The following is a 26,521-nucleotide window of genomic DNA, read 5'->3' on the forward strand; positions in this document are numbered from 1 at the left end:
CGGTGGAGATGGGGAACCGGAGCGGCGAGAGACTAAGCCGGTCTCAGCAGGAGCCTGGGGCAGATCAGGGACTTGGACCCCTGGTCTCTCAGGACTGAGGCTGGCACTGTAACCACTGGGCCAGCCTTCCTCCCTAGACATGGGTGGGGGGGGAGACGCCTTTGCAGCTGTTTGTAGGGAGGGGAAGGCCGAGGGAGTGACGCGGTGTGGATCAATGGAGTCTCACCAGCCCCAGGAAATGTAGTGGAGGATTACTAAGGTGATCACTAGGCCTGAGGGCTGCTCTAACTACAGCAGGCTCGGGCAGGCCCTTCTAGCTCCTAGAATACAGGGTGTACAAAGATGCCTTGATATCACCTTTAACCCCCACCCCGAGCATAGGAGCTGAGTAACTACGAAACAGGCCCTAGTGGTGAAACTCACCCCCATGTAGCTCCCCAGTGAATTTGGGCCATTCTTTGCAAAACACAATTGCTGAGGTCGAGTGCTCTGCCAAATGCCCCCAACCCTTACACAGTAACTCGTTGGCTCCCCCACCTATAAAGCCAAAGGGGAGAGAACTGGCAAAGCAGGTCTCCAGCCATGGTACACCGCCCAGTGCACGGACACGCTTCAGGTGAGTATGTGCAGCGCTGACACAGGGGGCCAGGTTAGCACATTCACAAGCGATACATGAACTGAAGCGGCGTCACACCGACGTCACGTGCGTCAGGCCAGTACATCCTTTAGCCCTGGTCCACACTGACACTACCTGGTTGCAATGGGCCCTGAGGAAAGACTTCCTGGCTTGACCACAGATGCCCTTGGCCATATCACTTAACTTCTCCGGGCCTCTCCCCCTTGTAAAGGGGAGATGATGCTTTTCTGCCCTTCGTCTTGTCTGTTTCTAGACTGTAAGCTCTTCAGAGCAGACAGCACGGACTCTAACGCTATGGCTACACTACGAGGCGAAAAGCCACACAGCGTAGCTGCTGTTTGTCAGTAGAAGAGAGCTCTCCTGCCAACAAAAAACGTTCACCCCCCACTAGCAGCAGCGGTTTTGTCGGCAGCAGAGCGCTCCTGCCGACAAAGTACTGTTCACACCGGCGCTTTTAATTGGTCAAACTTTTGTCGTTTGGAGGGGTGGGTGTGGTTTTTTTTTTTTAAAACACCCCGGAACAACCAAAGTTTTGCCGACAAAGTGACAGTGTAGACAAAGCCTTTGTCTGTGCAGCACCCAGCAAGATAGGGCCTGGCTCTTTGGTGGAGCCTGTAGGACACCCAGAATACAAACCCTCACGCCGTGCTCCCTACATACTGGGTTTGAGAAGAACGCCCTCTGCAAACCGTGGCCCGTAAAGAACGCCCCGACGCTGGCTGCAGGCAGCGTTTAAATGTAGTGGGTAAAAAGAGTCACGTTGGTTTATTTCGATTCTGTTTCTAAACGTTTACAGCGCAGCGCACCAGCGAGAAATATAAAACCGGAGGTTGGGGGGGTGATTTGGAAGCTACCCTAGTGGCCTGTTAAGTGCCGCCTTGTTCTGCAATTCATCTGCCTGCACTGCAAAGGAGACACAGTCAGAACACTCATCTTCCTTTTCAGATGGACAAGTCTTTATTTTACATATACAAAAGCTTAAGATCTTTCCGAAACACATCAAAACCTAAAGATTTTTCCTACTCCTGCTGACTGAGATGAAGCCCTCAGGCTGTCGTTATTTATAAGCAAAGGGCTTTTTCAAGTGGATTTTAAATAAAAGCAGCCAGTGGCAGCCCCCCATACTACGGGCATCCCTCAAAGAAGCATGACAACGCAATGCTCCATTCTCAGACTTCAGTTCGCTGGTGGAACGATACAGCCTCTGGCTTTAAGTGTTCTGGGGGCTACAGGAGAGGACGTCCCCACATGATTCTGGGGCTTCAGAGCAGTAGGGAACTGGGAGGGCTAATGGGCTGGAGACCCTGCAAAGTGCGGTTACACCACGGTAGTCACTGGAAATAAAGCAGGATCTGTATCAGTGCTGGCATACCACGTTTCCAAGCCGGAGCGCTGCTGGCTTTTCACCCACACCAAGTTTTGGCCCTGAAGAACCAGCACAGCTTTGGGACCATGCGCTGGAGTCAACTGGGTCATGCAGAATAGCTGCAATCCAACGGCAGACTCTCCAGGTCTGGGGAGGCCAGAAAGAATCCAGGGGATTGTCATATCCCCGCTGGAGCGGGCAGTACCACCCCATCGTCTCTGGCTTGTAAAACGGGCCAGGCTGGAGCTGGTGCTGCAGGGCGACGAACCGTGGGAGCCCTTGGGTGTTATTTTTACAGTCACATTCCCGAGTCTAACCGCACTTCAAAAAGGAAACACAAAGGATGTCCCTTCTCACCCTAGAGTTACAGCCATCATCAGGGGCTCAAGAAAATAGACGAATAAATGATATTTTTTCATTAAAAAACCCTTTATATTCAGTTCATGTTGGTTTAAATCACAAGAATTTAGGTGGGGGGAAAAACAAAAAAACAAGGAGACGAATACAAACATACGGCACAGCCTCCCCAGAAGTTCTTTCCTTTCCCAGGAGCAGGAGGGGCAGGGGAACAAGACCTAGGCATCATCTACAGTGCGACTTAGTGAAGTAACTCTGAAACATGGGGGCAAGGCAGAGCCAGTCTCCTTCACTGCCTTCAGTGCAGAGACCCTGCGAGTGTTTCTCCTCCGGGCGAGATCCACGGCCTCAGCTGTCCTCCTCCTCGTCCACGGAGTCCGACTCCAGGCGGACCCGCTCCCTGTCCGTACTGGGCCTTTTGATCTCGGGATAGTCTTGCGCACTGCCAGGGAGAGCAGAGGAAAGTCACCGAGTCACCTCAGTTCCAAGCTAGGAAGCGACTGTCACTCATGGGGAGCGAAGCAGGGAGGCAGATGCTTGGGGTTACTTGGGGTTCCCTCCTCATTCATACCCCTCTATGTATCCCCTTCCCTGCCCAGCCACTTGCCTCTAGCCATCCACTCTCCCTGCTCCCCATTACACACCCATCTATCCATGCCTCCCTTCCCACCCATCCACACCCCTCCCCATGGTATCCGAGCAACACCCCCCTCCCAACTGGACAGTTCTAGGACACTCCAGCGAGTACACTGCCCCTCCTCCCCGTCACACTAACTTTCCTAGCCCCAGGCATGGTGCCCCCAAGCCCACAGACCCCAGAAGAGAGCAATCGCCCCCAGGCAGGTGCCTCTCTGCTAACGTGCACATGCCCACAAGGATGGCTGGAGGAAGTCATGCCACGCGGGTTGGCAGGGTTTATACTCAGTTGCTGGGGGAAGCCCCACTGCTTGGGGCTGTGGGGCTGCAGAAACACCTGATCACATACAGGGGGGAACAACCCTGCAGAAGCCTAGAAATAGACTTGCTGGCCTAACGGATTCCTCGTCTGACTCCTTTGGTGCTAGAAAACCCAGAGACATTGGCCTTGACGCTCTTTGTAAAAGGCTTCTGCTCTAGAGGAGCTCCGTACACAGTGGCAGCAACGCATCACCGTGTCCCGCAGCCTCCTTGGCCCCACGGATCTGTGGCCTCCCACCCCTCAGCAGGTAGAAGATGAACCAGGAAGGACCCTGGTCCCCTACCACCGAGTCTCCCCAAGCCAGAAGCAGGTGCTCACTCGTGTGTGTCTTCCGGGGACGCCTCTCGTTCTCCGTCGCCAGATCCCTGGGCTTGGTCTCGCTCCTTCTCCTCCACGCTCTCCCCTTTCTGGGACATGGATTCGCCGTTTACGGGGGCTGACAGATCTACAGTGGGGGAGAGGACAGGAGGAGATGGGCGCACACGTTCGCATGCTTGGCTCCCTGTTGGAAGCAATGGCAGCTGTTGCTTTCTCTTTCCCGCTCTCTTTGGTACTTACCTGGCCCCTGTCATGGGAGGATCTGAGCGCCTTGCAGTCTTTTATGTATTTAGGGAGCTGTGAGGCAGGGATGAGCTATTATCCCATTGTACGGAGGGAGAAGGGGCTAAATGACTTGCCCAAGGTCACAGGGGAAGTCTGAGGCAGAGCAAGGAATTGAGTCGCAGGCTGCTAATCTAATCATTAGGCCAGGGGTCGGCAACCTTTCAGAAGTGGTGTGCCGAGTCTTCATTTATTCGCTTTAATTTAAGGTTTCGCGTGCCAGTCATACATTTTAATGTTTTTAGAAAGTATCTTTCTATAAGTCTATAAGATAGAACTAAACTATTGTTGTATGTAAAATAAATAAGGTTTTAAAAATGTTTAAGAAGCTTCATTTAAAATTAAATTAAAATGCAGAGCCCCCCGGACCGGTGGCCAGGACCCGGGCAGTGTGAGCGCCACTGAAAATCAGCTCGCGTGTCGCCTTCGGCACCCGTGCCATAGATTGCCTACCCCTGCATTAGGCTATCCTGCCCTCAGCGCCATCCCACCAATGCTCTGGATACATCACTGCTAAGAGGGGAAGAGATCGATCTGGCCCTGGACCCTCTGCTGAGCCCGCTGCCCCAGTTATGTGGGGGAGGGGGGGATATTCTGGAATATGGCCAAGGGCCACCACAACGGGGCACCCACAGCCACCAGACGATGCTTGGCTTGTCAGCTCTTCAGAGCAGGGAATTGCTTGCTTTGTGCCTATACAGTGAGCAGCCCAATGGGTCCCTGGTCTCGGATGGGGTCTCTACAGGCACCAACAGATTTTGGTTGCTATCCACCTGGGGAAGATTTAAAGCGGCCACCTAAAGGTGAAGCTACTCCCACTTGCTCCACACTGGTTTGAATCTCGCATTTAATTTGTGCATTAGGCATGAGTCGGGGGGCACTGGGCTCTGACAGTCGGGCTGTAATTAGCCAGAAGGGCACTTCCCTTAGGTTTACATCCAGATCTTGGAGGTAGACTATGCTCCCGCTCTCCTGGCCATTTGGGTGTTCTTACCCCCACAGCCCTGAACCGAACGGTGGCATCACGGGTGTCTGGGGTGTAACCTGCAGCAGTGGGGCGCCGGAGGCAAAGAATTAACACGCCCCTTCTTCAGGCAGGTCTCTTGCAAATACCTGCATCACTACAGCTGCTAGGACAGGCGTCTCCAGCATTTCCATGCTGTGCCGAGCTTCGGCAGAGAGCGACCCTCCGTGAGTCTGCCCGTCTCCCACCCCCACCCCAACGAGCCCATGAGGGAGGATCCTGCCGCCCTCTGTGCCCTCCCAGGAGAACCGCTGCAGTAGGAAATCCCCTGGGTAGACAGTGACCCTGCTTCACAAGTGATAAACCCAGGGTCCAGTCTCTCCCGGGGCAGGCGGGCTGAGTCACTGGACCATCTTTTGCTTTCAGGCTGTGTTTGACTCAGAGCAGTCATCCCAAAAGAAGAGCCCCCACCCTCACCCCGGGTTTGCTGTGTGCCCAGGCAGGTTGGGACCCTCCCAGCAGCGCAAATTATAGTTACCGGCATTCGTCTCCTCCTCCTCTTTCTCGTTCGGGGCCTCCCCTCCCGACAGCTTCTCCTGGCCCTTCTCCATGTCCCCCTTGTCTTTCTCCATCCCAGTTTTGTTGGCTTTCTGGTTCACCTCGATCTTCGGCCCCAGGACACGCGACTTCAGGCGGGTGTAAACCTCGGCAGCCTTCTCCATCACGTCCTTGTTAGCTTTGTAGCGACGGATCTGTCACATACACCCAGTGAGGCGGGGCTGGCCACAGACTGGCCCCCTGTCCCAGAGAAAGGCGCTCTCATCCCCACGCACGCCTCCCTTATCCCACCTCCATCGTACCTTTTTCAGTGTAGCCACCACATCAGTGTGTTTCTGGAGGATGTGAGAGGTGACCTGCAGGGTTCCCAGCTCTTCCAGGGCATTCAGGCACCTCTTGATATCCTGCAGGTAGAGAGAGATCAGAGATTTATCTCCAGCCGGCAGAGGAGGTGGCAGGGACTCAAGGAGCGCTCAGTGAAGTTACTTAGTGGATTATTCCATCCCCTCTCAGGCTTCATGCAGCAGGGGAAACCCCAGGATCTCTCCCTCTCCTTGGAGAGGCTGGGGAGCAGAGACACCGATAAAGAGGCTGAAGAACCTCTTAGACTTAGATCCAAAGTCTATGGTACTTGCCACACAGACTCATCTTTGTCCCTCTCCCGAGACCCTGATCTTTCTCCTAAACGAGGCCACCGAGCCTCACCAGGAGCTGACACCCACTAGGCAACCCATCCCCACCTTCAGCTGTGCCGCTACTGCCTCCCCCGCCAAAATCCGGCATTGATCCACACCAGGTAGGCACTGTAGCGAAGCTGCCTATCAGCAGAGAGCACAGATGTGCAGCAGCTGGGAGCTAAGTGGGGGAATTCTCAGAGATAGGTAAGGAGAACCCAGGGAGAAATAAAAATCACCTTTGGCACCATCTAGTGGCAAAGCTGAGTATTGCTCCTTTAAAACAGTGCGGTATCAAATGTATCACATAGGACTGTAGGAGTTCGACATGGAAGAGACCAATCTGATCAGTGAGTCCATCCCCAGGCAGCAGATATCTCAGACAATAAGGACACTACGGTTAATAGGCAGCATGAAGAACGTGCTAACAGATCTTGGAGCTGGCTCAGATGGAGGTTATTAGGAGGAAGAGGAGGACCAGGGAACCCCCCACAGGTGTCAACATTTAAGGCTGGGCACCCCCGAAGAGCATGAAAGCCAGAGAGTACTCCACAAAGCTAAGAGTGGAGGCAGATTCTGAGGGCCTCAAGATCATTCAGCAATCCACTGACTATTAAAAGCTGACAGATGCCCGAAGACAACAGGGTCTGGTCCCGCTCGGCCTCGCATCCCGTGTGGTCACAGATGCCTGTGGAGTGGACCTACAGTGCTCCACCGGGGCGGAGGGTTCTAATCAGGGAAAGTTTGACACTCACTTTGCACAGGCGTCAATGACACAAAGAGCCGGGAGGAACAGACCCCAGTCGCTGATAGTCCGGGGACACCCAAGCAGGAGGGACCACTCTGGATGAAGGACTAGACTTTAATCCCCTCTTCAGCCCCGTGCCACCCGCTGGTACTCACCGGATTATCAACTTTCAGGGCAAACTTGATCTCGCTGTGAAGTTTCTGAAGCTTCTCTTCAATTGTGGGCTCTAAGATCATGTAAAATAAAGAGGCCAAGGCATTAGCCCCTCTTGGTTGGTTATAACTCGTCTCTACACTGCTGGACACCAGCAGGACACCGAGCGTTTGAAAGCACAGAGAATGTGCACTGGGCATCCGGGGCCTTCAGCTCTGATTCGATAAGACCCCTGGCCTCCTGGAAATAGGCAGTATGTAGAGTCTCCCCAGAAGCAGGAAGGGTTGGGAATGGGCTAACATCAGAGTCATCGTCGCTTGGTTATCCTGAGCTGGGCACGTTGCTTGAACTCCAGAGACGCCTCCTACAGCCAGCCAGGAGGGCCCCCAGCAGCTCTGCACTGAAGAGCCAAATCAGAGCAACCCACTGGACCTCTTTTGGGGAGACGCTCTCCGCACCCCAGGTCAGGCTAACTGAGCAAGAGAGTCCCTCCCCCCTCCCCAGAAGTAACCGGCTCTCACCCTTCTTCTTCTCCATCCTCCTCTCTGGGATCGCGTCAGACTTTCTCCGGCCTCGTTCCACTCTTAAGGGTCTGCAGCGGATTAAGGAAACAAGAGTAAGAAGCTGTTCATTGGCACCTCTGCAAAGTTAGAAATATCCCGGTTAGGAGTTGCACCCACTGCCCTGGCTTGCACTTCTCGCTGGGGAGGGCAGGGGGACGCCCAGCCTTCCTGGCAGCACACATGGCCCTGGTACCACCTGTTGTAGGGCTTGGCTTACTCCAGGTGCATTAAATAAGGGGGAAAGGCGGCACCAGCTCTCCGGGCAGAAATAACGCGGCTCAGCACTTTCAGCCTTGGCTCTCAAAGCACTTCACCAAGGCGGGCGAGAGGCTTTATCCTCGTTTTACAAACAGGAACCCTGAGGCACAGGAGGGACTAAGGCCCACGTTCTCAGACATGGCCCAGTGTTTGAAGCCCAGCCGGTGACATCTTGGGCTTGATTGGCCGAGGGGCTGAGAGCCCTTAGCTTGGGGAAGTCAGCGGGAGCTGGAGGTACTCCGAACCTCTGGAGAATCGGGCTCCAGGGATCGAAAGCTTACAGGCCACTTCTGATGTGTCCCGAAGCGATTTGCCCAAGTCACACAGCAGGTGAGTGGCAGAGGCAGGGGTAGAACCCAGGGTCTTGATTCCCACTCCCATGCCTTATATGCTGGACCTGAGTCATTCCTGTTTCAGACCTGGAAATTACGCCCCCCCCCCCCCCCTCCTGGGGAACAGGCTCCTAAAGGCTCTATCAGCGGTTCTTGACTCCTTGCAGCCCCCTCTCCCTGGGAGCGGAGAAGGGGCAGTCCCAGTAATGACAGCAGGCCTCAGGAGATGTTCCCTTGCTTAGAGAGGCCTGTGACCATGTCACTCCCCTACATGGTACCCTGCAGGCTGCTTGGACCATCCAGCTGAGGCGGACTCGGTTAAAGGCACATGACGTTAGAGATCGATCCGGAGGTGCCTTAAAGATTTGCTCCAGCACCACCTCCCTTCCCTTCTTAACGCGGGAGGGGAGAAGAACCTCGCCACCTCCCTGGAAAGCTGCTTGTGCCCAGAATCACAGATGCTTAGCGCAGCTCTGCCATGGGCTCCAGGAGGGGGACCTTCCCCCCACCCACCAGGGGGAGTGGTCAGCCAGGAGGCACAAGAAGAGACTCTCCCCCCGACACCCAGCCCCAGAGCAACTACACATCCAGGGGGAAGGGGCCAACCACAAGGAGGAATCGAGAGAGCGGCAGAAAGATGCTGACTTGTTGCGAGGTTTCTCCTCCGATCGGCCCCTCTTCTCCTTTAGATTCGGTTTCCTTGACAACTCTGAGGGCTGCTGCTTCTTCAGCGGCTTCTTTACCTTCAACAAGAGAACAATGCAGATGCTGAGAGCTGCGGCAGGCCCCTCCTCGCCGCAGGAGGGGAGAGGATGGTGGTGTCCTATTCCAGCCCCTCCGGCACGCGGTCTGTGTTGTGGGGATGCCAAGAGCTGGTGCGTGCAGCGCCTAGCACAATTATATGAAAGTTTCTGCCCCAAAGAGCTGACAAGTGAAGTAATTAGATTGGCTTAGGGTCGCCCGGCCTTCTGCAGCACCACCTAGAACCGGGCTCTGACCAATCGGAACCCTGTCCCCCTGCTAAGAATACAGCCACGTGCTGCTGTGGTAACCAGAGGTATGGTTTCAATCACAGTACTTATACAGGCTCCATTGGCATGGTATCCAAGCACCGCCCTTTGCACACACATACTGTAGTGCCTTTTACCAGAGGATCTCACAGCTCTTTGCTGATATTAGACATCACAGCTCCCCAGAGATACTCATTTTCCAGCTGGGGAAACTGAGGCACGGATATGTGATATGACTTTCCCCGAGGCGACTCAGTGAGTCAGTGGCAGAGCTTGGAACCACAAAATCCCCAGCTCCAGCCATGAGACAACACTGATTTTACAGCTTTTCTCTCTGGCAGTGGAGAGGAGAAAGGAGATTTGCTCATTTCAGACTCTATCCCCCCTGGAGAGCTCAGAAAACTGGCTTAGGCAGATGGGTGATGGAGATTTCCACCTCGAGCTCAGCAGTTCACATCTAGGCTGGGGCAGCAGTGACCAGAAGTTTAGTGACCCATACAGTGGCTGTCTTGTGTGAAATGAGTTTGATAGGTCTCTGTCCCCTCCCAGCAACCAAAGGTCCATGTCACATACACCCCCACACCCCTACAACTAACTAGTCTCAGCGCAGAGACAAATGGGCTGTGCAGACTGTGATCCCCTTTTACCCCAAGGTTGGAGACGAGGCACTCTGGTGGGGTAGAGGTGTAGCATATGCACTGCTGGCCACGGTCAAGGGACAGCACTTCAGTCTCCAGGGCCATCAAGCTGGTACCAGAGGAGGTCACTGCTGTCTTAAGGGGAGAGGCCTCTCTCCAGGACCTTGCCTGGCGCTTTGACTGAAGTCATAGATGCAAGAGCATCCACCCTAGGCAGGCATGAAATGCCATGACAAAGCCACTGGCAGCTCAGGGCAGCCCTCCTGCCCTCACGTGCCAAACGGGCAGAATTCGTGCAGAAATTCCAGCTGAGTGCCAGTGTAACTCCTGCTCCAAAGCCGTGCTCCAGTTCCTGCCATGCCTGGGCCCCGCGCTGGCTATACTCAGGAACTGCTCTGGCCGGTCCAAATACAGCAAAGGAATCACATTCAGAGAGTTTTCCAATCCAAATTCCTGAAGCCCTCCACAAACTGATGCGCAGACATCACTTCAACCAACGAAATGCAGCCAGCTCTGGGGTGGAACGTGAAAGCTGTTACGCAGCTTCCAGCAATGCTACACAACAGGCAAGGACAGGAAGTCACTGGCTGCGAATGGGCGGCCTGGAGGCCCGGATCCCCCCGGTCCCACGTGCTCACCTCTTTCTCCAGCTCCAAGTCAGAGTCCGATGACAACTGGTCCTTGCCTCGGATCTTCTTGCCTTTCTTGGCCACCTCGTCATCCATGCTGCTGTCACTGTCTGAGTGCGCCTCCTCCCCCTTCTCCGCCTTCTCCTTCTTCTTTTCCTTCTCCTCCTTCTCCTGCTCCCGTAGCTTGCGGATCTCTTCCTCCTGCTCCCTCTTCCTCTTCTCCTCCAGCTCCCGGCGGCGCTCCTCGTCACGCCTCTTCCATTCGCTGATGCGATCCACGTCGCTGTCGCTGTCACTGTCGGGGACAGAGGGAAATGGATCACGGGGAACAGGAAACCCGCTGTGGAGACGGGGCCCATGCACCCTTCATCCCTACTCTGAGCCCTGCTTCCACAGAGCCCTGTAGGTGCCGCGGAGCTCTGTGCCTCCCGTACCCTGGGGAGAAGCACCAACCTTGCTCCCTGGTACATGAACTTTTTGCAACGTCAGATTTTCAGTAGACCGTGGGGCATGGGCCACTGGACATACCCTTGCCCTGCAGAGGTCTGAGGCCACCAAGCAGCTGCCCAGTTACCATCACTCACTGCCCTCACCTGCGCCCGGGACGGGCCCCTTTTCTGAACGAAAGGGGAGCCGGCAAGAGAGGCCAGCCTGACAGCCCTGGAGACTGAAGGCCTCTGGTTCCCCCCAGCGGTGCATGCTTCCCGCTCAGTGCCCCGCCACTGCCTCAGCCCCGATCTGGAGAGATCTCTGCATTAGTTCAGTCTCCAGGTCCTATGCAATCCCTGGTCCCTCTGCCCAGGTTGCCAGTGGGAGCCCAATTAGCGCCAGCTGCAGGAGTGGGATTCCTGTCCCACAGAATTGCGAGCCAGCCGAGATCCACACTTCCAGCCTCAGTTTGGGCTGTGATTGGTATGTATGGGTCAAATCCCTCTGGATCCTGCGTTCTCCTCCCTACGCTCCACACGGGGCCCTTCTGGATAACGAAGCCTGTCTGGAGTCTTGTCAGTTCCGGCCCCTTCACTTCCCCCTCGCCGGTAGGCCAGGTCTACACTGGAAGCATTGGCTGGTTTGCAATGTCGGTTAGGGGTGGGATTTCCTAAAGTCCTGGTGTAGCTGCACTTGGACTTTGGCCACGATATTATTTTGCGTGGGGAACCAGTACAAGCTACACCAGCAAAAACTCTCCGTCGCGGTATACGCCGAGTCTGCACTAAGAAGCTTTGCCAGTGTAGCGATGCTCCTAGAGTTACCCCAGGAAACTCTTTCTAGCCCATAGCCAGAAGGGCTGCACAGAGCGGAGACTGTCTGGCAGCGATTGCCACGCAACTCACATGAGGCATCCCCTCTGGTGGCAACCAAAGCTACTGCCCCTCCTTGTTAGCTATCTAGGCACTGACATGGGCCCCATTATTATTAAACATTTATACCGGGGCAGCGCCTCGAGACCCTGACGTGCAGGGTGCTGGACAAATGTTTTGTACCTGACAGTCCCTGCACTAAAGAGCCCAGGCGAGAGCTCTCCCTCTCCGTGGTGCCCCAGCGCCTCCCATTTATTCAGGCACTTGTCCTCGGAACACCCCCAGGACCGAGGTTTGTAATTTTATCCCCGTTTTCACAGATGGGGAAACTGAGCCAGAGAGAGACCAGGCGACTAGGGACGTCTGTGGCAGAGTCAAGAATCGTACTCACTGGCCAAACCCTGCTCATTGAGTCAAGACTCCCCTGCGCCAACACGAAAGATCCCCCACCCCAGCCGACAACTGAGACCGGACACCAGTGAGATGCCCTGGCTAGCTCCTGGGAGAAGCCGATCCCACACAGAACCTGGGCTCAGCGACCCGGGCCGCACTCCTCTGCTTCTGGGCCAAAGGAGCTTAAAGCGTCTGAATACCAGAGCAAGCATCCCAGCCAGTCCCTGGTGCCCCTTGCCAGGGCCTCGGCTCTCACCTGTCGCTGCTGGAGCTAGTCGGAGCTCTCTCAGGCTTTGGTTTCCTGCCGCGAGGTTTTGGGGGCGGCTTCTCAGCTACAAGACACAAGGGATCAGGCGTTCAGCACTGCAGGACAGTCTCCTTCCCACCCCCTCCAACAGCCAAACGCAGCGTGCGTGAAGGAAGGGTAACCCAGTCCAGGGGGGCCTGGGTTTCAGTCCATCTATTGGGGCAGGGATTAACGAAGGCTCCCACACAAAGGTGGGTTGCAGAACCCACCCAGCCCAGCTCCCTTCCAGAACTGCCTGGGAAGAGCTGGAAGAAGCCTGGATAGCTCCCCTTCAGCCCTACCTGGCTTCCTGCCCCGCGGAACCTTCTTCACAGACACGTCCGAGTCGGAGTCCGAGTCAGAGTCCGACTTAGTCACGTCCACTGTCTCGTTTTCCTCCTCCGAATCCACCTTGGAGTCCGAGTCGGACCCCGAATCCACCTTCTGTGAGCAAAGGAGAGAACATTGAGGGGGATCCGTGCGCGGGTCAGAGAGGAGGGGAGCTGAACTGCCTTCCCATGGGAACCATATGTGGGACAAAAGGGGGAATCTACCTCCAACTCCCTTAGGTAATGGATCAGTGTCTAAGGGAAGCTAGGGGGGATGCCCTGGCAAATCCTCACACACACGGTTCTGTTATCAGCACACGTCACACAGTGAAATGGTCGGTTTAGTCACCGAGGCCTTTGTTATGCAAGAGGTCAGACTAGATGATCACAAGGCCAGAAGACCCCACTAAAATCTATGACTATCCCTTCTTGCTGCTCTCCCAACTCATCAAATCCACGTGCAGGAAGCCTGTTATTCCCGCTCACCCCTCCTAATCCTCCTGCCTCCCTTCCCCTCTTCATTCATTCCTGTGGGCAACATGGAATCCGAAATTTAGTCTCTTCCATTCCTCTCAGCTACCCTGTGTGTTTGGAATTCCTTCCCACCTCCGTTCAGGTAGAAGGGGTCTGTCTGACTGGCTAGCCACAATCTGTGCTGGACGCCGACTGGCAAAGCCAAGGGGCTAACCCGCAGGGAGAATGGACTAGCAATGGGGCAGGGCTGCTTGCTTCAAGAGCCCCTTACCTTTTTCTTCCTTCCGCCTGCAGGCACCCTCCTGGGAGCTCTGGTCACTGACTTCTTCTCTGGAGTAAAGTCCTGGCAAGGGATGGACATATTCGAATTAGGAAAGGCCTCACTTTGGCTGTGGGAGCATCACCCCACCACTCTCAGCAGTAACCCCCATGCCCAGACAGTGAGAAGTGAGGGCACCTTCTGGATATACCCTTGGGTGCCATCAGGGGGGTAAAGAATGGCCCCAGGTCAGCCCTTCCAACTCAAACTCCTTCCCCTCATTATCCAACAGCCCTTGACTTTGATCTCCGCAGACCACAGGTGCTGCCCCAAAGCACAGGGGCTTGTCAACCCAAGAACAAACAAGCTGTCCAGTCTTAATTGGGACGAGGATGTCCCAGCAAAGACGCGTTGGGCACCTTAGAAAGAGCAGAGACCCAGAAAGACATGACTTTTCACAAAGCTGGAGAACAGTGGGAGAAAGACTGGCACACAGGTGCCCAGCCAGTCAGCGCCAAGTGGCAAGAAGGCAGGCCTTGAAGACTAGGCTGGCGTTCCACACACCATGCCAACCTGTGCTGCCTGCTGTCACCACCCAGAGATGCCCAAGCCCTGGGCTGGACTCAGCGCTCATGGAAGGAATTGGCGACTGCACTAAGCCAGCAGGGGAGGCAAAGAGAAACATCAGGGGGGCAGCGCCACCAGGCAGGAGCCGCTGCACTGGGTGCTATTGTCAGAGCAAAGGGGCGTGTCTTCTCGTCAACGCCCTGTGAAAGGGGAAGCCAGGCATGTAATGGCACTAGGCACACGGTATGCGTGCTGTAACGTGGCGTGCCACTGCCCCTCCGGAGCAGCAATGAGACAGGCTCGGAGGGCTGGGATTACATCTCTAGGGACTGAAGGTCTACAGAGCGTATGCGCTCTACTACTACTAACCATTTATGGAGACACTGCTTGAGCACAAGCGGTAGAGTGTATGTGTATATGTCTGTAGCAGACTATTCCAAATTCTATCCCCCACGCTTCATGTGGCCCATTTAGCTGACAAGTTGTGTCCTGCACGGTGCAAGAGACAGGGCATAAGCAGAGTGCGCCTCGTCCTATATTCTCGCCAGGATCCGGTGAGTTAAGCAGAACCTGCCCACCCCATCCAAACCACTGCAGCACGGGGGAACCTGTAAACCACTTGCTCACCTGGTCACTATTTTTCTCTGACTCAGAAGAACTTTCCGAGTTCTCCTCTTCCGAGGGAGACGCACTGCCCTGGTCGAGGTCGCTGGAGGATTTCCGGGGTCGTTTAGCCACTGGCATCTGAAATCAGAGAAATATCAACGTAACAGCTGCCGCAAGCTGGTATATTCCTCACTGCTGCCCTCTCTGCCCACAAGATCAAACGAAACCTAATGGAGCAGGGCTTTAACCACCACTCTCCTTACTGTTTTCTATAATAAACTCAGAACAACAGCCAGCATGCAGCCTACAGGTACACAGAACTCATGCCTGATCCCACGCCCTGTCTACACACTGTGACAGAGTCTTCTGATTGATACCAGTGCGTGTGTGCATAAACAGAGCTGGTTACGTCAGACCTCGTGTCTTGGCTATCTCTGAACTTGGGATTCTCTCTAATTTCCCTCTAGAATCAACAGGAGAACTTGTTTTCACGGCATTCCTCAAAACACCCTGCTGTGCGGTGCGGCTGCCCCAAGATAAATGCAGCTACCTCTGGGGTGGATCGCAGCAGCTAAGTAGTGGGTGATGTGACTGCCCTATATACAATTTCTAAAGTGCTTCGTGAGTCATGTGCAAACCCCATTATATAAATGTAATTGTCCTCCTATTCCTAGCCAGGCGATTTCCCCTCCCCCATCCCCGATCGCAATGGGGCAAACTTACTTTCATAGCTAGCGCTTTTCGTTTCAGCCCACTGTGGTCACTCCCCTTGTCGGACTCCTCGTCGCTGTCTAGCTTCTCCATGGCGGCTGCAGCAACAGCAGCGACTGCCACAGCCGCCGATTCGTCTTCCTCCTCTCCTCCATCACTTCCTGCCACCGGGTCGTTCTCGGGAACCTCGCTGTCTGAGGAGCTCGCTGGCTGAAGGGGCAAAGAAATGGAAAGGTCGGGGGTTACTTCTCAATAGCAGGTCTCGCAATACACGGCAGCACAGCAAGGAAGCAGGGAGTAAGAGAGCTAAGCACGATGGAGAGGATTGAGCCTCACATTGCCAGATGAGCAGCTGCCCTCAGAGTGCTGTCATAACTCCCCTGCTGACAGCAAGCTAGAACCCGCACTTAGGGGGGAGAGCCGTGATAAGGGACAGGGTCCTTCTACAGCAGTGGCTCTCAACCTTTCCAGAGTACTGTCCCCCTTTCAGGAGTCTGATTTGTCTTGCGGACCCCCAAATTTCACCTCACTTCAAAACGACTTGCTGACAAAATCAGACCCCAAAATACCCAAGCGGCACTGCCAGTATTACTGAACAATGGCTGACTTTCCCACTGTTACTGTATAATTATAAAAGAAAGCAATTGGAATCCAAATATTGTACTTACATTTCAGTGTGTAGTATCTAGAGAAATACACCTCTACCTCGATATAATGCGACCCAATAGAACACGAATTCGGATATAACACGGTAAAGCAGTGCTCCGGGAGGGTGGGGGTGGGGTGCAGTGCTGCGCACTCCGGCGGATCAAAGCAAGTTCGATATAACGCGGTTTCACCTATAACGCAGTAAGATTTTTTGGCTCCCGAGGACAGCGTTATATCGAGGTAGAGGTGTATAAACAAATCGCCATCTATGAAAATTTAGTTTGTACAGACTTCGCTAGTGCTTTTTATATAGCCTGTTGTAAAACGAGACAAGTCTCTAGATGAGTTGTTGGACCCCCTGGAAGACTTCTGAGTACCCCTAAGGGTACATGTCCCCCTGGTTGAGAACCACTGTTCTACAGCCCCGCTAAGCTCCCCTTGGCCAAACCCCCTAAAATCCCCTCCATAACCCTTTTGTACGCCATCCCCATCTAGATCATTGACGAACAAAGACAACTCCTGCTGCATCCCCTTCCATCTCTGGGGTCAACTAGTGCTGCACTCTGCCCTCATGATCTCACCTTCACCATGCTGTGCTGAAGGTATTGCTATCATATGGCCCCTCTGACAAGCCTACTTGACTCCTCCTCGCTGGTGAGCCAAACTCCAGCTTTCCTTTTCTCCACAGGGTACTGAAGAAGGTGACCTGCTCTCACCACCTTGAAAGTAACATTCTCGACCGGTTCCACTCTAACTTTCGATCCCTTCATAAGTGAGTGACTCCTCTTAGGGGGGGCTGATGAACCTTTGATCACAGATCCTTCTTCCCAAGATACTTTATCCCAGGGCGGCTGCAGATACTTTCTCATTTGAAAGTTTCCCATGAGGGGTTGGATTTCACCAGCCCTCTGCTCTCCTAGTTTGAATCCCACCTCCCTGCCTGCCCCTTTAACCATCCGCAGTGAAGACTTCACAACTTCCTGTCATCCCATTATTATACACCTCTACCCCGATGTAACGCGACCCGATATAACATGAATTTGGATATAACGTGGTCAAGCAGTGCTCGGGGGGGGGGCGGGACTGCACACTCCAGCGGATCACAGGAAGTTCGATATAACGCGGTTTCACCTACAAGGTGGTAAGATTTTTTGACTCCCAAGGACAGGGTTATATCGGGGTAGAGGTGTACCTCAAAAGGCCCCACCTAGGGATCTCATGCCTCACTTCAAGCGTGCACATCATATCTATGGCGATGATGACCAAGCTCCCCGTTTTCCTTGACTCAATCTCCCATTTCTGTCATGACTGCCACTTCCAGTTTCCTACTACCGGAATTCTTCCCTCTGGGTAAGAAGCCGTCTTTGCCCTATGTCCTTGATGCTCCCGGCATTCTCCTTAACTTTGCTCCCAAGACCAAAAATCTTGAAGTCACTCTTGACTCCAAATTTTTCTTTCCGCCTTTACAATCCCGAAGTTCATCTTTTCCTCAAGCCCATCTCTGCTGAAATCCTTACCTTTGCCTTCATTAATTGCTGCCTTGACTACTGCAGGATTCTCTTTAATGGCTTCTTAAAACCCTGCTCTGGGAACTTCAGGAAGGTCCAAAACAGCTTCTAGCTCCAGACACCAGGACTTTGTCACCCCAGCTTCTCTTACAGTCAATGATTTCCCACTCATCTCTGTAGCCAATGTTAAGTTGCTCTCAAAACTCTCCACGGAATCATCTCACTCTGTATCTATGCCCTTGTATCCAGCCATCTCTTGTGCCTGTTCACTGCAATCTATGGCCTCTCTCTCGAACTCTGCCACAGTTTGGGTGGGGGGTTGTTGCTCATTTCGGTCTGAAACTGTCTTCCTCTAAGCCAGGGGTAGGCAACCTATGGCACGTGTGCCGAAGGCGGCACGCGACCTGATTTTCAGTGGCACTCGCACTGCCTGGGTCCTGGCTACTGATGCGGGGGGCTCTGCATTTTAATTTAATTTTAAATGAAGCTTCTTAAACATTTTAAAAACCTTATTTACTTTACAAACAACAATAGCTTAGTTATATATTATAGACTTATAGACGAGACCTTCTAAAAACGTTAAAATGTATGACTGGCACGCAAAACCTTAAATCAGAGTGAATAAATGAAGACTCGGCACACCGCTTCGGAAAGGTTGCCGACCCCATCTCTCTATATCTCACCTTAAAGCCTTAGAGACTCTAATAAATTTGTTAGTCTCTAAGGTGCCACAAGTACTCCTGTTCTTTTTGCGGATACAGACTAACACGGCTGCTACTCTGAAACCTGTCTTAAAGCCTTACTTTGTCTCTTCAGACCAAGTATATATGAAGCAGCTCTGGAAACCTTTAGGAAGATCACTATGTAATAAATTGTATCATTCAATTATGATTATATATAGTGTCCCTCATACACTGAAACACTGGACTGTAAACAGCTTTCTCTGAGTCTGATCCAGAGTTCATAGAAGTCAATGGGAACCATGCTAATGACTTCAGTGGCCTTTGGTTCAGGTGCTCTGACGCCAATGAAGAGACTGACGTCATCTGACAGCACAGGACTGCGAGCCAGGAACTCTGCAGTTCTAATTCTTGCTCGGACACAGATTTCCTCTGTGGCTTTGGACAAGTCACTTCAACGCTGTGCCTCAGATTAGGCATCCGTAAAGCAGGCGTGAGGAGGGTTAGAAAGGAGATTTTTGACATGGAAGCTTTCCAATGCCACAGGGACAGGCAGCAGGAAAAGGAGGAAAGGCTATTTGAAGGCACAGAGGTGCGCAGAGCCCCTAGTCACGGCTGACCACACATAAGCTATGCTCTCACACTCACCGGAGGGGCACTGTAACTGGCATGGGGGTTGTTCTGGATTTCCCACAATCCCTCATTGAAGCCTTTTCGCTTGTTTGGCTTCCCGTATTTGTCCTTGTACTTGTCGTAAGGGAACAGGTCTTTAGGTCCCAAGAAGGCTCTGGGGGGGGGGAACAAAGCAGAGGTCAGTCTCAAGCTGCTGGGAAGTGGACAACGGCAAGGAAATCACGTGGACAGTGGGGCTTACGTCTCGTGCGTCCCAAAGAAGAAGATGGGGTACTTGTTCGGCGGGGGTTTCACGGCGCCGTCTGCTATGTCATCAATCTGAAACGAAGCACAAAGCAGGAGGTGGTCAGAGATGGCAGATTAGGGTGCAGCTGATACAAAGCCGAGGTTGGCTGTTTCACACACGCACTGCAATAACACACGGAAGAAGGCAGCCTTCTGCACACTGAATTCTAAGGTAGTTTTTATGGCCAAGCAGGAGCTGTTGGCAAGTAACAGCAGGGAACCAACTCCAGCTGCGGTGTTGCAAGAGCTCTATCCTAAGCCTTGGTTCAATCTCTTTAGGGCTGGGAATGCTGCACAGGTTACAGGCTCTGCACACAGAGGTGGAGGGGGGACACAAGAGCCTGGCTTGGGCTACCAGTAAGAGCACATGGAAGGACTCCCAAGAGAATCCCATCCAGCCCTACTTAGAAGGAGGGAGATTGCTCCAGCAGAGGCCCCCCGAACGGTCCTTCCTGGCTGGAGACAGGCTATAGGAAAAGCCCAGGCTGCTGGGAGGCAATCAGGCCTGAGGCGATCGGCCCTTAATGCACAGGAAACCCTGTCTTCCCGCATGTCCCACTGGCTCCAGTCAGTCACTTGCACATGGCATAGCCAGGGGCCCAGCTCCTAGGCCGGAGCCCAGGAATGTTACTGGATCTGTGATTACAGAAAAGTGGGAGCGTACATGCAAGTGGGTGACCTCGCACATTGGGGAAGTCTTCACAGGACAGGGCCCCCCAGGGGAGGGAGAGAGCTAAATCAGAGCAGACTGGGACTCCAGCAATGTGAGCATCTTCCAAGTTCTACTGGAGCCCCATATTCTAGCACTAGCAAAGTACACACAGTGCACACGCGAATTAGGAAAGATATACTAGAAGATCCTGTGGTACACTGTAGGTCATGCATTGTCTTCCCAGCTCCCACATCCACAACCTTCCTCAGGCATCCACCACATCCCAATCCCATGCATTTGCAGACTGCTGCGTCTTGCCACTACACCCCCTCACACTGTGGTGACCCTGCCCCGCCTTCAGCTTCCAATCATCTTTACTTTTCAGGGCCACTACCCAAGGCACTCTCGTCCACATGGTGTTCCCCACACACAATGACTCTTCCTGATCATCAATACCCAAAATACCCCCATCCCCTCCAGGAACCACCACTTGACTCCATCTCCACCAGATACCATCACCCTGTGTGTCTCATCCATACCACTTCCTAGCATTGTTGCCACACAATGCTGTCACCCTACAACCTCATCACACTGCATACCATCACTTGATACTCAAGAACAGACCAGTAACTCCCACCTGCCCATGACCACCCCCACCTCCAGTGATCCAGCACCCCCCCCTCTGGAACCCGCGTCTCTAAGAACCTCCCCTCTCCTGTTGCAGACCAGGAGCAGTCAATAGGCAGACTGCAGGCCAAATCCAGACCACCAGATGCTTTTGAACAGACCCCAAAATCTTTTTATTTACTTATTATCATCATAAGTCCATTAATGGCTATTAGCCAGGATGGGTAAGGAATGGTGTCCCTAGCCTCTGTTTGTCAGAGGGTGGAGATGGATGGCAGGAGAGAGATCACTTGATCATTGCCTGGGTTCATTCCCTCTGGGGCACCTGCCATTGGCCACTGTCAGTAGACAGGATACTGGGCTAGATGGACCTTTGGTCTGATCCGGTACGGCCGTTCTTATGTTCTTTTCATTATTGTTGCGGGTTTTTTTATTATTTTCTCTGGAGTCTGGACCTTGACAAAAAATAACTGACTACCCCTGAGACTGTCATCCTTGATCCCCATTCCATACCCACTTACCCCAATCCATATCCCTTTCCTCACCCCATCTCTTCACAACCCCCTACACCCCACAATCCATCACCTTGCCCTTCTGCAACCATCTTCCCCAACACCCACCCCTGCATCTTTCCTTATACCCCCACCTCCCCTTAACACCCACCTCTGCATCCCATGATCCATTACCCCCTACACCCCATCTCCCCAGTACCCACCCCTGCACCCCACAATCCATCATCTTGATCCTGGCGCCCCATCTCAATGACCGCACCATAATCGCCTCTCTGCCTCGCCTCCTCTGCACCCCAAGACACATTGCCCCGTTACCCCTGGACCCCATCACCTCTACCTCCGCGTGCCCTGCTCCCCACAATCCCCACCCGGCACTCCATCACCTGCACCCCACTCCCCAATGCAGGCTGGACTAGGGGTTCCCCCCCAAGAATCTCCCCATAGAGAGCTAAAGGTCTTCCTTAGGGAAGGGAACGGGGTCCCCTAGGGGTGGGGGGGCCCCATGAGAGGCACTTAGGGCTCCCCCCGTGGCTGGGGCTAGGGGGTCCCGCCGGGGCTGGGGCTAGGGGGGCTCCCCTGGGGGCTGGGGCTAGGGGGGCCCCCCCCGGGGCTGGGGGTCTCACCCGGGCCGGCCAGTGCGGGTACCCCTTCATCTTGGCGAAGACCAGGTCTCCGGGCTTGAAGCTGTGCGGCATGGCGGGTCCGAGCCGAGCCGAGCCGGGCCGGGCCGGGCCGGGGCTCCGGGGGCGGGGGGGGGAGGGGCGACAGGCCGCAGCAGAGGCCTAGGCCGCTGGCACCGCCAGGGAAACGGGGGGGGGGGGGGGGGCGGCAGGAGACTGGCCCGCGGCCCGCAGGATGTCCCGCCCCCCCTCTCCGCAATCCCGCCGTGCACTGGCTCCCGGGCCTGCCACTCACGGTCCCCTCCAATCGAGGCTCGGGGTGGGGCCTGGGAAGTAACGGGATTGGGCCGCGGCCCGGGCACGCGGGGCGGAGGGGGGGGGTAGTGGAGGGGTGTGACCCGGGGCTCTGTGTGGGGAGGGGCCGAGGGGAGTGGAGGTGCGCGGGGTGAGGGGTCTGGGGCTCTGCGGGGGAGTACGGCAGCGAGGCGGGATGGGGGGGGAGGGGAATGTAGGGGGTGGGGGGAGGAGCCGAGGAGCCACGGGGTGGGGGAGAATGGGGGCAGGGAGGGGAGTATAGAGAGTAGAGTGGACTTGGAAGGGATCTAAGAGGAGTGATGGGGCAATAGAGAACGGGGGGGGGGTGTGGTGGACTAAAGGGCATGGGTAATAGATGGGAATTCTGGGGTGAAGAGAGGACTATGGGGTATTGACTAGAGAGGGAGAGGTGATTACAGGGGCTATCAAGTGAAGGGGTATGGAGGCATGAGGGGTATAGATGGGTTAAGGGGTATAGATGGGGTATGGAGGCATGAGGGCTTTAGATGGGGTAAGGGATATAGATGGGGTATGGAGGCATGAGGGGTATAGATGGGGTAAGGGATATAGATGGGGTATGGAGGCATGGGTGGTATAGATGGGTTAAGGAGGCAGGGTATAGATGGGGTAAGGGGTATGGAGGCATGAGGCGTATAGATGGGGTAAGGAGTATAGATGGGGTATGGAGGCATGAGGGGTTTAGATCGGGTAAGGGATATAGATGGGGTATGGAGCCATGAGGGTTATAGATGGGATAAGGGGTATGGAGGGGTGAGGTATAGATGGGATAAGGGGTATGGAGGGGTGAGGGGTATAGATGGGGTAAGTGGTATAGGTTGACAGGAATAAAGAGGGTGGTATATAGGTGTATTGGGGAAGGAGGGAGAGGATAGAATAGAGGGATGGGCTATAGCAGGGGTTCTCAAATTGGGGGTTGGGACCCCTCAGAGGGTTGTGAGGTTATTACATGGGGGGTTGCAAGCTGTCAGCCTCCACCTCAAACCCTGCTTTGCTGCCAGCATTTATAATAGTGTTACATATAAAAAAGTGTTTTTAATTTATAAGGGGGGGGGTCTCACTCAGAGGCTTGCTGTGTGAAAGGGGCTGAACTATCTCAGGAGATGAGAGAGATTAGAAGAGAGATGACCTACCATATGTATTTGTCATTGTTGTATCCCTTTAATGCCCCTTCTTACTGCTTTGCTCCATTTTATTCCCTCCACTTCCTTGTCTTGTTTTCAGCTCAGCTGAGCATTACCTTCCCCAGGCTTTCCGGTCTGCTCTGAAGCACTGATTCTGTTGGGAGGCTGATCCGCTCTGTGATGGGCACGGTGTAAGAACCCATAGAGACAGATCACTGTATTCTGGGGCATTTCCCAGGCTGGTTGCCAGGGGATAATAATATATATAGCTCTTCTTACAGGATAAGGGGGTTGTACAGATGACAATAGGGCAGAGTTAAAATGGCATCCTTCACCTTTGCTGATAGCGTTTGACATTAATTGCACAAAGACCCTCAAAATTAAACAAAATAATAATTAGGAGGTCCCTTCTGGCCTGAAAATTATTAATTTATAATTAACGACCCCTATATATATCCAGAAACCTGCAGCAGTGGGAGAAAGGACCTTCTGATTCCCGTCACCAGAGGTGCTATGGAACTGAATTGTTTTCTTTGTCCTGTTTAAATGATAAGCCTCTAGACTAGGAGCAAGGACTGTGTCTTCCCTGGTCTTGTTATGGTGTTGAGTGTAACACACTGGCTTAGTGCAGGTAGTCGTGTCTCCCTCTTGTGGCTGGCTCTAGCAAGCATAAGAGCCTGCTTCTGATAACTAAACAGGTTAGGTCTGACTCCAGTACCCATTCAAGCTAGTGGGATTCTTGAATGAGCACTAGAAAAAAGTGGCAGCAATAGGTTGTGTGTTCAGACCCTTATGCTACACCCACTGAAGTCCATTGAAACCCACCGACAACTTCAATAGGTGCAAGATTAAGCCCATGGACCCCGATTCAGGAAAGCATCTCTTCAGGGCCTGAATGATGAAAGTGCTGAGTTGACCCCTCTTGACAAGTGTAGTGTCTGTATGCATCTGGCCACACTTCATTACACTGACAATGCTCAATAAATACTGTAATACGAATAACAATAGTTAATACTTAAAGCGACAGCTGGAGAAACAAAACATAGGCTCTACAAGTGGGACAACATTGTCAACAAGCAGTTACAAAACTTAATTATAGAAATATAATCACACTGCTAAAAAAAAATCAGTTAAAGCCGTTTGGATTTGAACATTCCTCTGTAATGTCTGCAGCCCAAATGCAACAGCATTGGGCTAGTACGTGAGAACCAGAAAGTGAAATAGAGTAATGTATTTTCCAAGCCCAAGCAGAGTAAAGTGCAAAAAGCATTTGTAAACTAGAGTTTTAATATTAATTAGGCCAGATTCTGGCTTTCAGGACTTGTCTTCATATACAGCACTACAGAGGCACCAGTGCAACCACGCCACTGTAGCACTGTAGTAAAGATGGTCCTAGGCCAACAGGAGAGCTTCTTCCGGCGGCGTAGTTATTCTACCACCCAGAGAGGTGGTAGCCATGTCTGCAGAAGAAGCTCTCCTGCCAACATAGCATTGTCTACATAGGGGGTTAGGCTTGTTCATATCCCCGAGCAATGTAATTATACTGATCTAGGTCTGTAATGTAGATCTGTCCTTAGTGACAACATGGCTTTCAAAAGGAAGTTGCAACAGTGTAACTAAGAGTGAATTTGTCTTTTCTGGTTTTAATAACCCCAGGTAACGGGGTTAAAATGCTGGTAAGGGAATTTCCTTCTTTAATATATGGGGCCAGATTCTGCACAGTTATACTGATGTAAACCCAGAGTAACTCGGCTGAAGCCAGTGAAGTTTATACTACTGTAATCAAGAGTAGAATCTAGTCCCATATATTTTATACTTGATTGTATCCCTTTAATTCCAAAGTACAATAGGACATATCTTTGTAAATCTGTCCTTCATTGCATAATGCCAAGAAAGGAACAGATAGCACTGAACAGAATTGGGCATGGTCTACACACAAAGGTGCACTGGTTTATTTAAAGGTATATTTTGAAATCTATTAGAACATAAGAATGGCCGTACTGGGTCAGACCAAAGGTCCATCTAGCCCAGTATCCTGTCTACCGACAGTGGCCAATGCCAGGTGCCCTAGAGGATGTTATAGTCCTAGCCTTCACAACCTCCTCAGGCAAGGAGTTCCACAAGTTGACTGTGCGCTGTGTGAAGAAGAACTTCCTTTTATTTGTTTTAAACCTGCTGCCTATTAATTTCATTTGGTGACCCCTATTTAGTTAAACCAGTGCAAAAATTTTAAACCTACTGCTTTAGCTATTGTTGAATCCAAATCGATTTAAGCTAAATTGATACAGGTCAAGATTAAGTGGCTTCAAGAGAATCCACACAGGAGTTTGGACTAATTTAAGTAAATTGATGTTAAAACTCATTTTAGTTAAACTGGTGCAATTGCTATGTGAAACTCTTAGAAACAGCAAGCCGAGTTCAGCAACCATATGAAAGCTATTGAAAGTTGACATGTGGTGTCAACAAAAAGAAGCATGCGTGTGTATCACTTAGGCCATGTCTAAACTAGCAGTTATGTCAGCAAAACTTTTGTGACTCAGGGGTGTGAAAAAAACACTGTCCTGAGTGACATACGTTTTGCTGGCATAAGCGCCCGTGTGCACAGCGCTATGTTGGTGGGAGACAGAGCGACCGCTGCTCGTTGAGTTGGTTCTATGATGTTGAGGTGAGAGCTCTCTCCCATCTACACGAGCTCTCTGACAGCGGCACGGCTGTATTGGTACAGCCGTGCCGCTGTAAGCTTGTAGGTGTAGACATGGCCTTAGTGACAACTTGTCTAAACTAGCTGGATGGCCCAGTGAGGAGCATAGAGTTACACAATGAAAATATCCACACCCTTTATTTAAAAAATATTTACATAGCAATTCTCCCCCTGGGGAGAGGATGAGTGAAAGAAAGAATCTCATATGACAGATGTTAATCATGTTGCTTAATGCATGACTGGAAGGCATTCAAATACTGACATGATGATGGGGTATTATGAACCTGTGTAGAGTAGAATAGAATAGCATCTAAAAGCAAGGGGGGGGGAAGGGACAGGGTGATGTGTGGGGGAAGGGACAGGGAGTTGGGAGAGGGAAGGGATGGGGCAGTGGGTGGGGGAAGGGATGGGTGTGGTGTGATGGGGTGGAGGAAGGGATGGAGAGTCAGGCAGGGGAAGGAATGGGGCTGTGTGGGGGTGGGGGAAGGGATGGGGAGTCAGGCGGGCAAAGGGATGGGGGATGATGCGTGGGGGTGCGGGAAGGGATGTGGGCAGGGACGGGGGGCAGTGTGTGGGGGAAGGGATGGGAGACTGTGGGGGAGGGATGGGTCAGTGTGTGGAACTGAGGTGGGCGTGGTGTGGATGAGGGGGCGATGGATGGGGGTGGGGAAGGGACGGGGGGTGTGCGGGGGAAGGGATGGGGACGGTGTGGGGGAGGGGCACTGTTGGGAAAAGGGATGGGGACGATGTGGGGGGGGGGGGGGGAGGGGGGGGGGGGGGGGGGGGGGGGGGGGGGGGGGGGGGGGGGGGGGGGGGGGGGGGGGGGG

General features: G+C 53.1%; 1 protein-coding gene across 1 annotated transcript; it reads right to left on the bottom strand.

Annotated features, from left to right (window-relative positions):
- Positions 1 to 1,571: 1,571 nt before the first annotated feature.
- HDGFL2 (HDGF like 2) lies at positions 1,572 to 21,699 on the bottom strand. Its single transcript, XM_034755125.1, has 16 exons — positions 21,540 to 21,699; positions 19,082 to 19,158; positions 18,856 to 18,994; positions 15,384 to 15,581; positions 14,682 to 14,798; positions 13,500 to 13,571; positions 12,728 to 12,869; positions 12,396 to 12,471; positions 10,455 to 10,740; positions 8,814 to 8,911; positions 7,537 to 7,607; positions 7,018 to 7,088; positions 5,743 to 5,844; positions 5,421 to 5,634; positions 3,637 to 3,763; positions 1,572 to 2,802 (listed from the first exon to the last, which is right to left on the bottom strand). The coding sequence occupies exons 1-16, from the start codon at positions 21,609 to 21,611 to the stop codon at positions 2,709 to 2,711; spliced, it is 1,956 nt and encodes a 651-aa protein (XP_034611016.1). The 5' UTR covers positions 21,612 to 21,699; the 3' UTR covers positions 1,572 to 2,708.
- Between the last annotated feature and the right edge of the window lie 4,822 nt (positions 21,700 to 26,521).

This window comes from Trachemys scripta, chromosome 22, assembly GCF_013100865.1.
Source record: "Trachemys scripta elegans isolate TJP31775 chromosome 22, CAS_Tse_1.0, whole genome shotgun sequence".
Lineage (NCBI taxonomy): Eukaryota > Metazoa > Chordata > Testudines > Emydidae > Trachemys > Trachemys scripta.

Excerpts from the sequence above, each read along its gene's own strand:
- HDGFL2 (XM_034755125.1), bottom strand. The coding sequence starts at position 21,611 with ATGCCGCACAGCTTCAAGCCCGGAGACCTGGTCTTCGCCAAGATGAAG. Across the intron at positions 5,845-7,017 it reads CCCTGAAAGTTGATAATCCG|GATATCAAGAGGTGCCTGAA; the intron begins GTGAGTACCAGC and ends CTCTACCTGCAG. Across the intron at positions 3,764-5,420 it reads GGAGGAGGAGACGAATGCCG|ATCTGTCAGCCCCCGTAAAC; the intron begins GTAACTATAATT and ends CCCCCACTGTAG.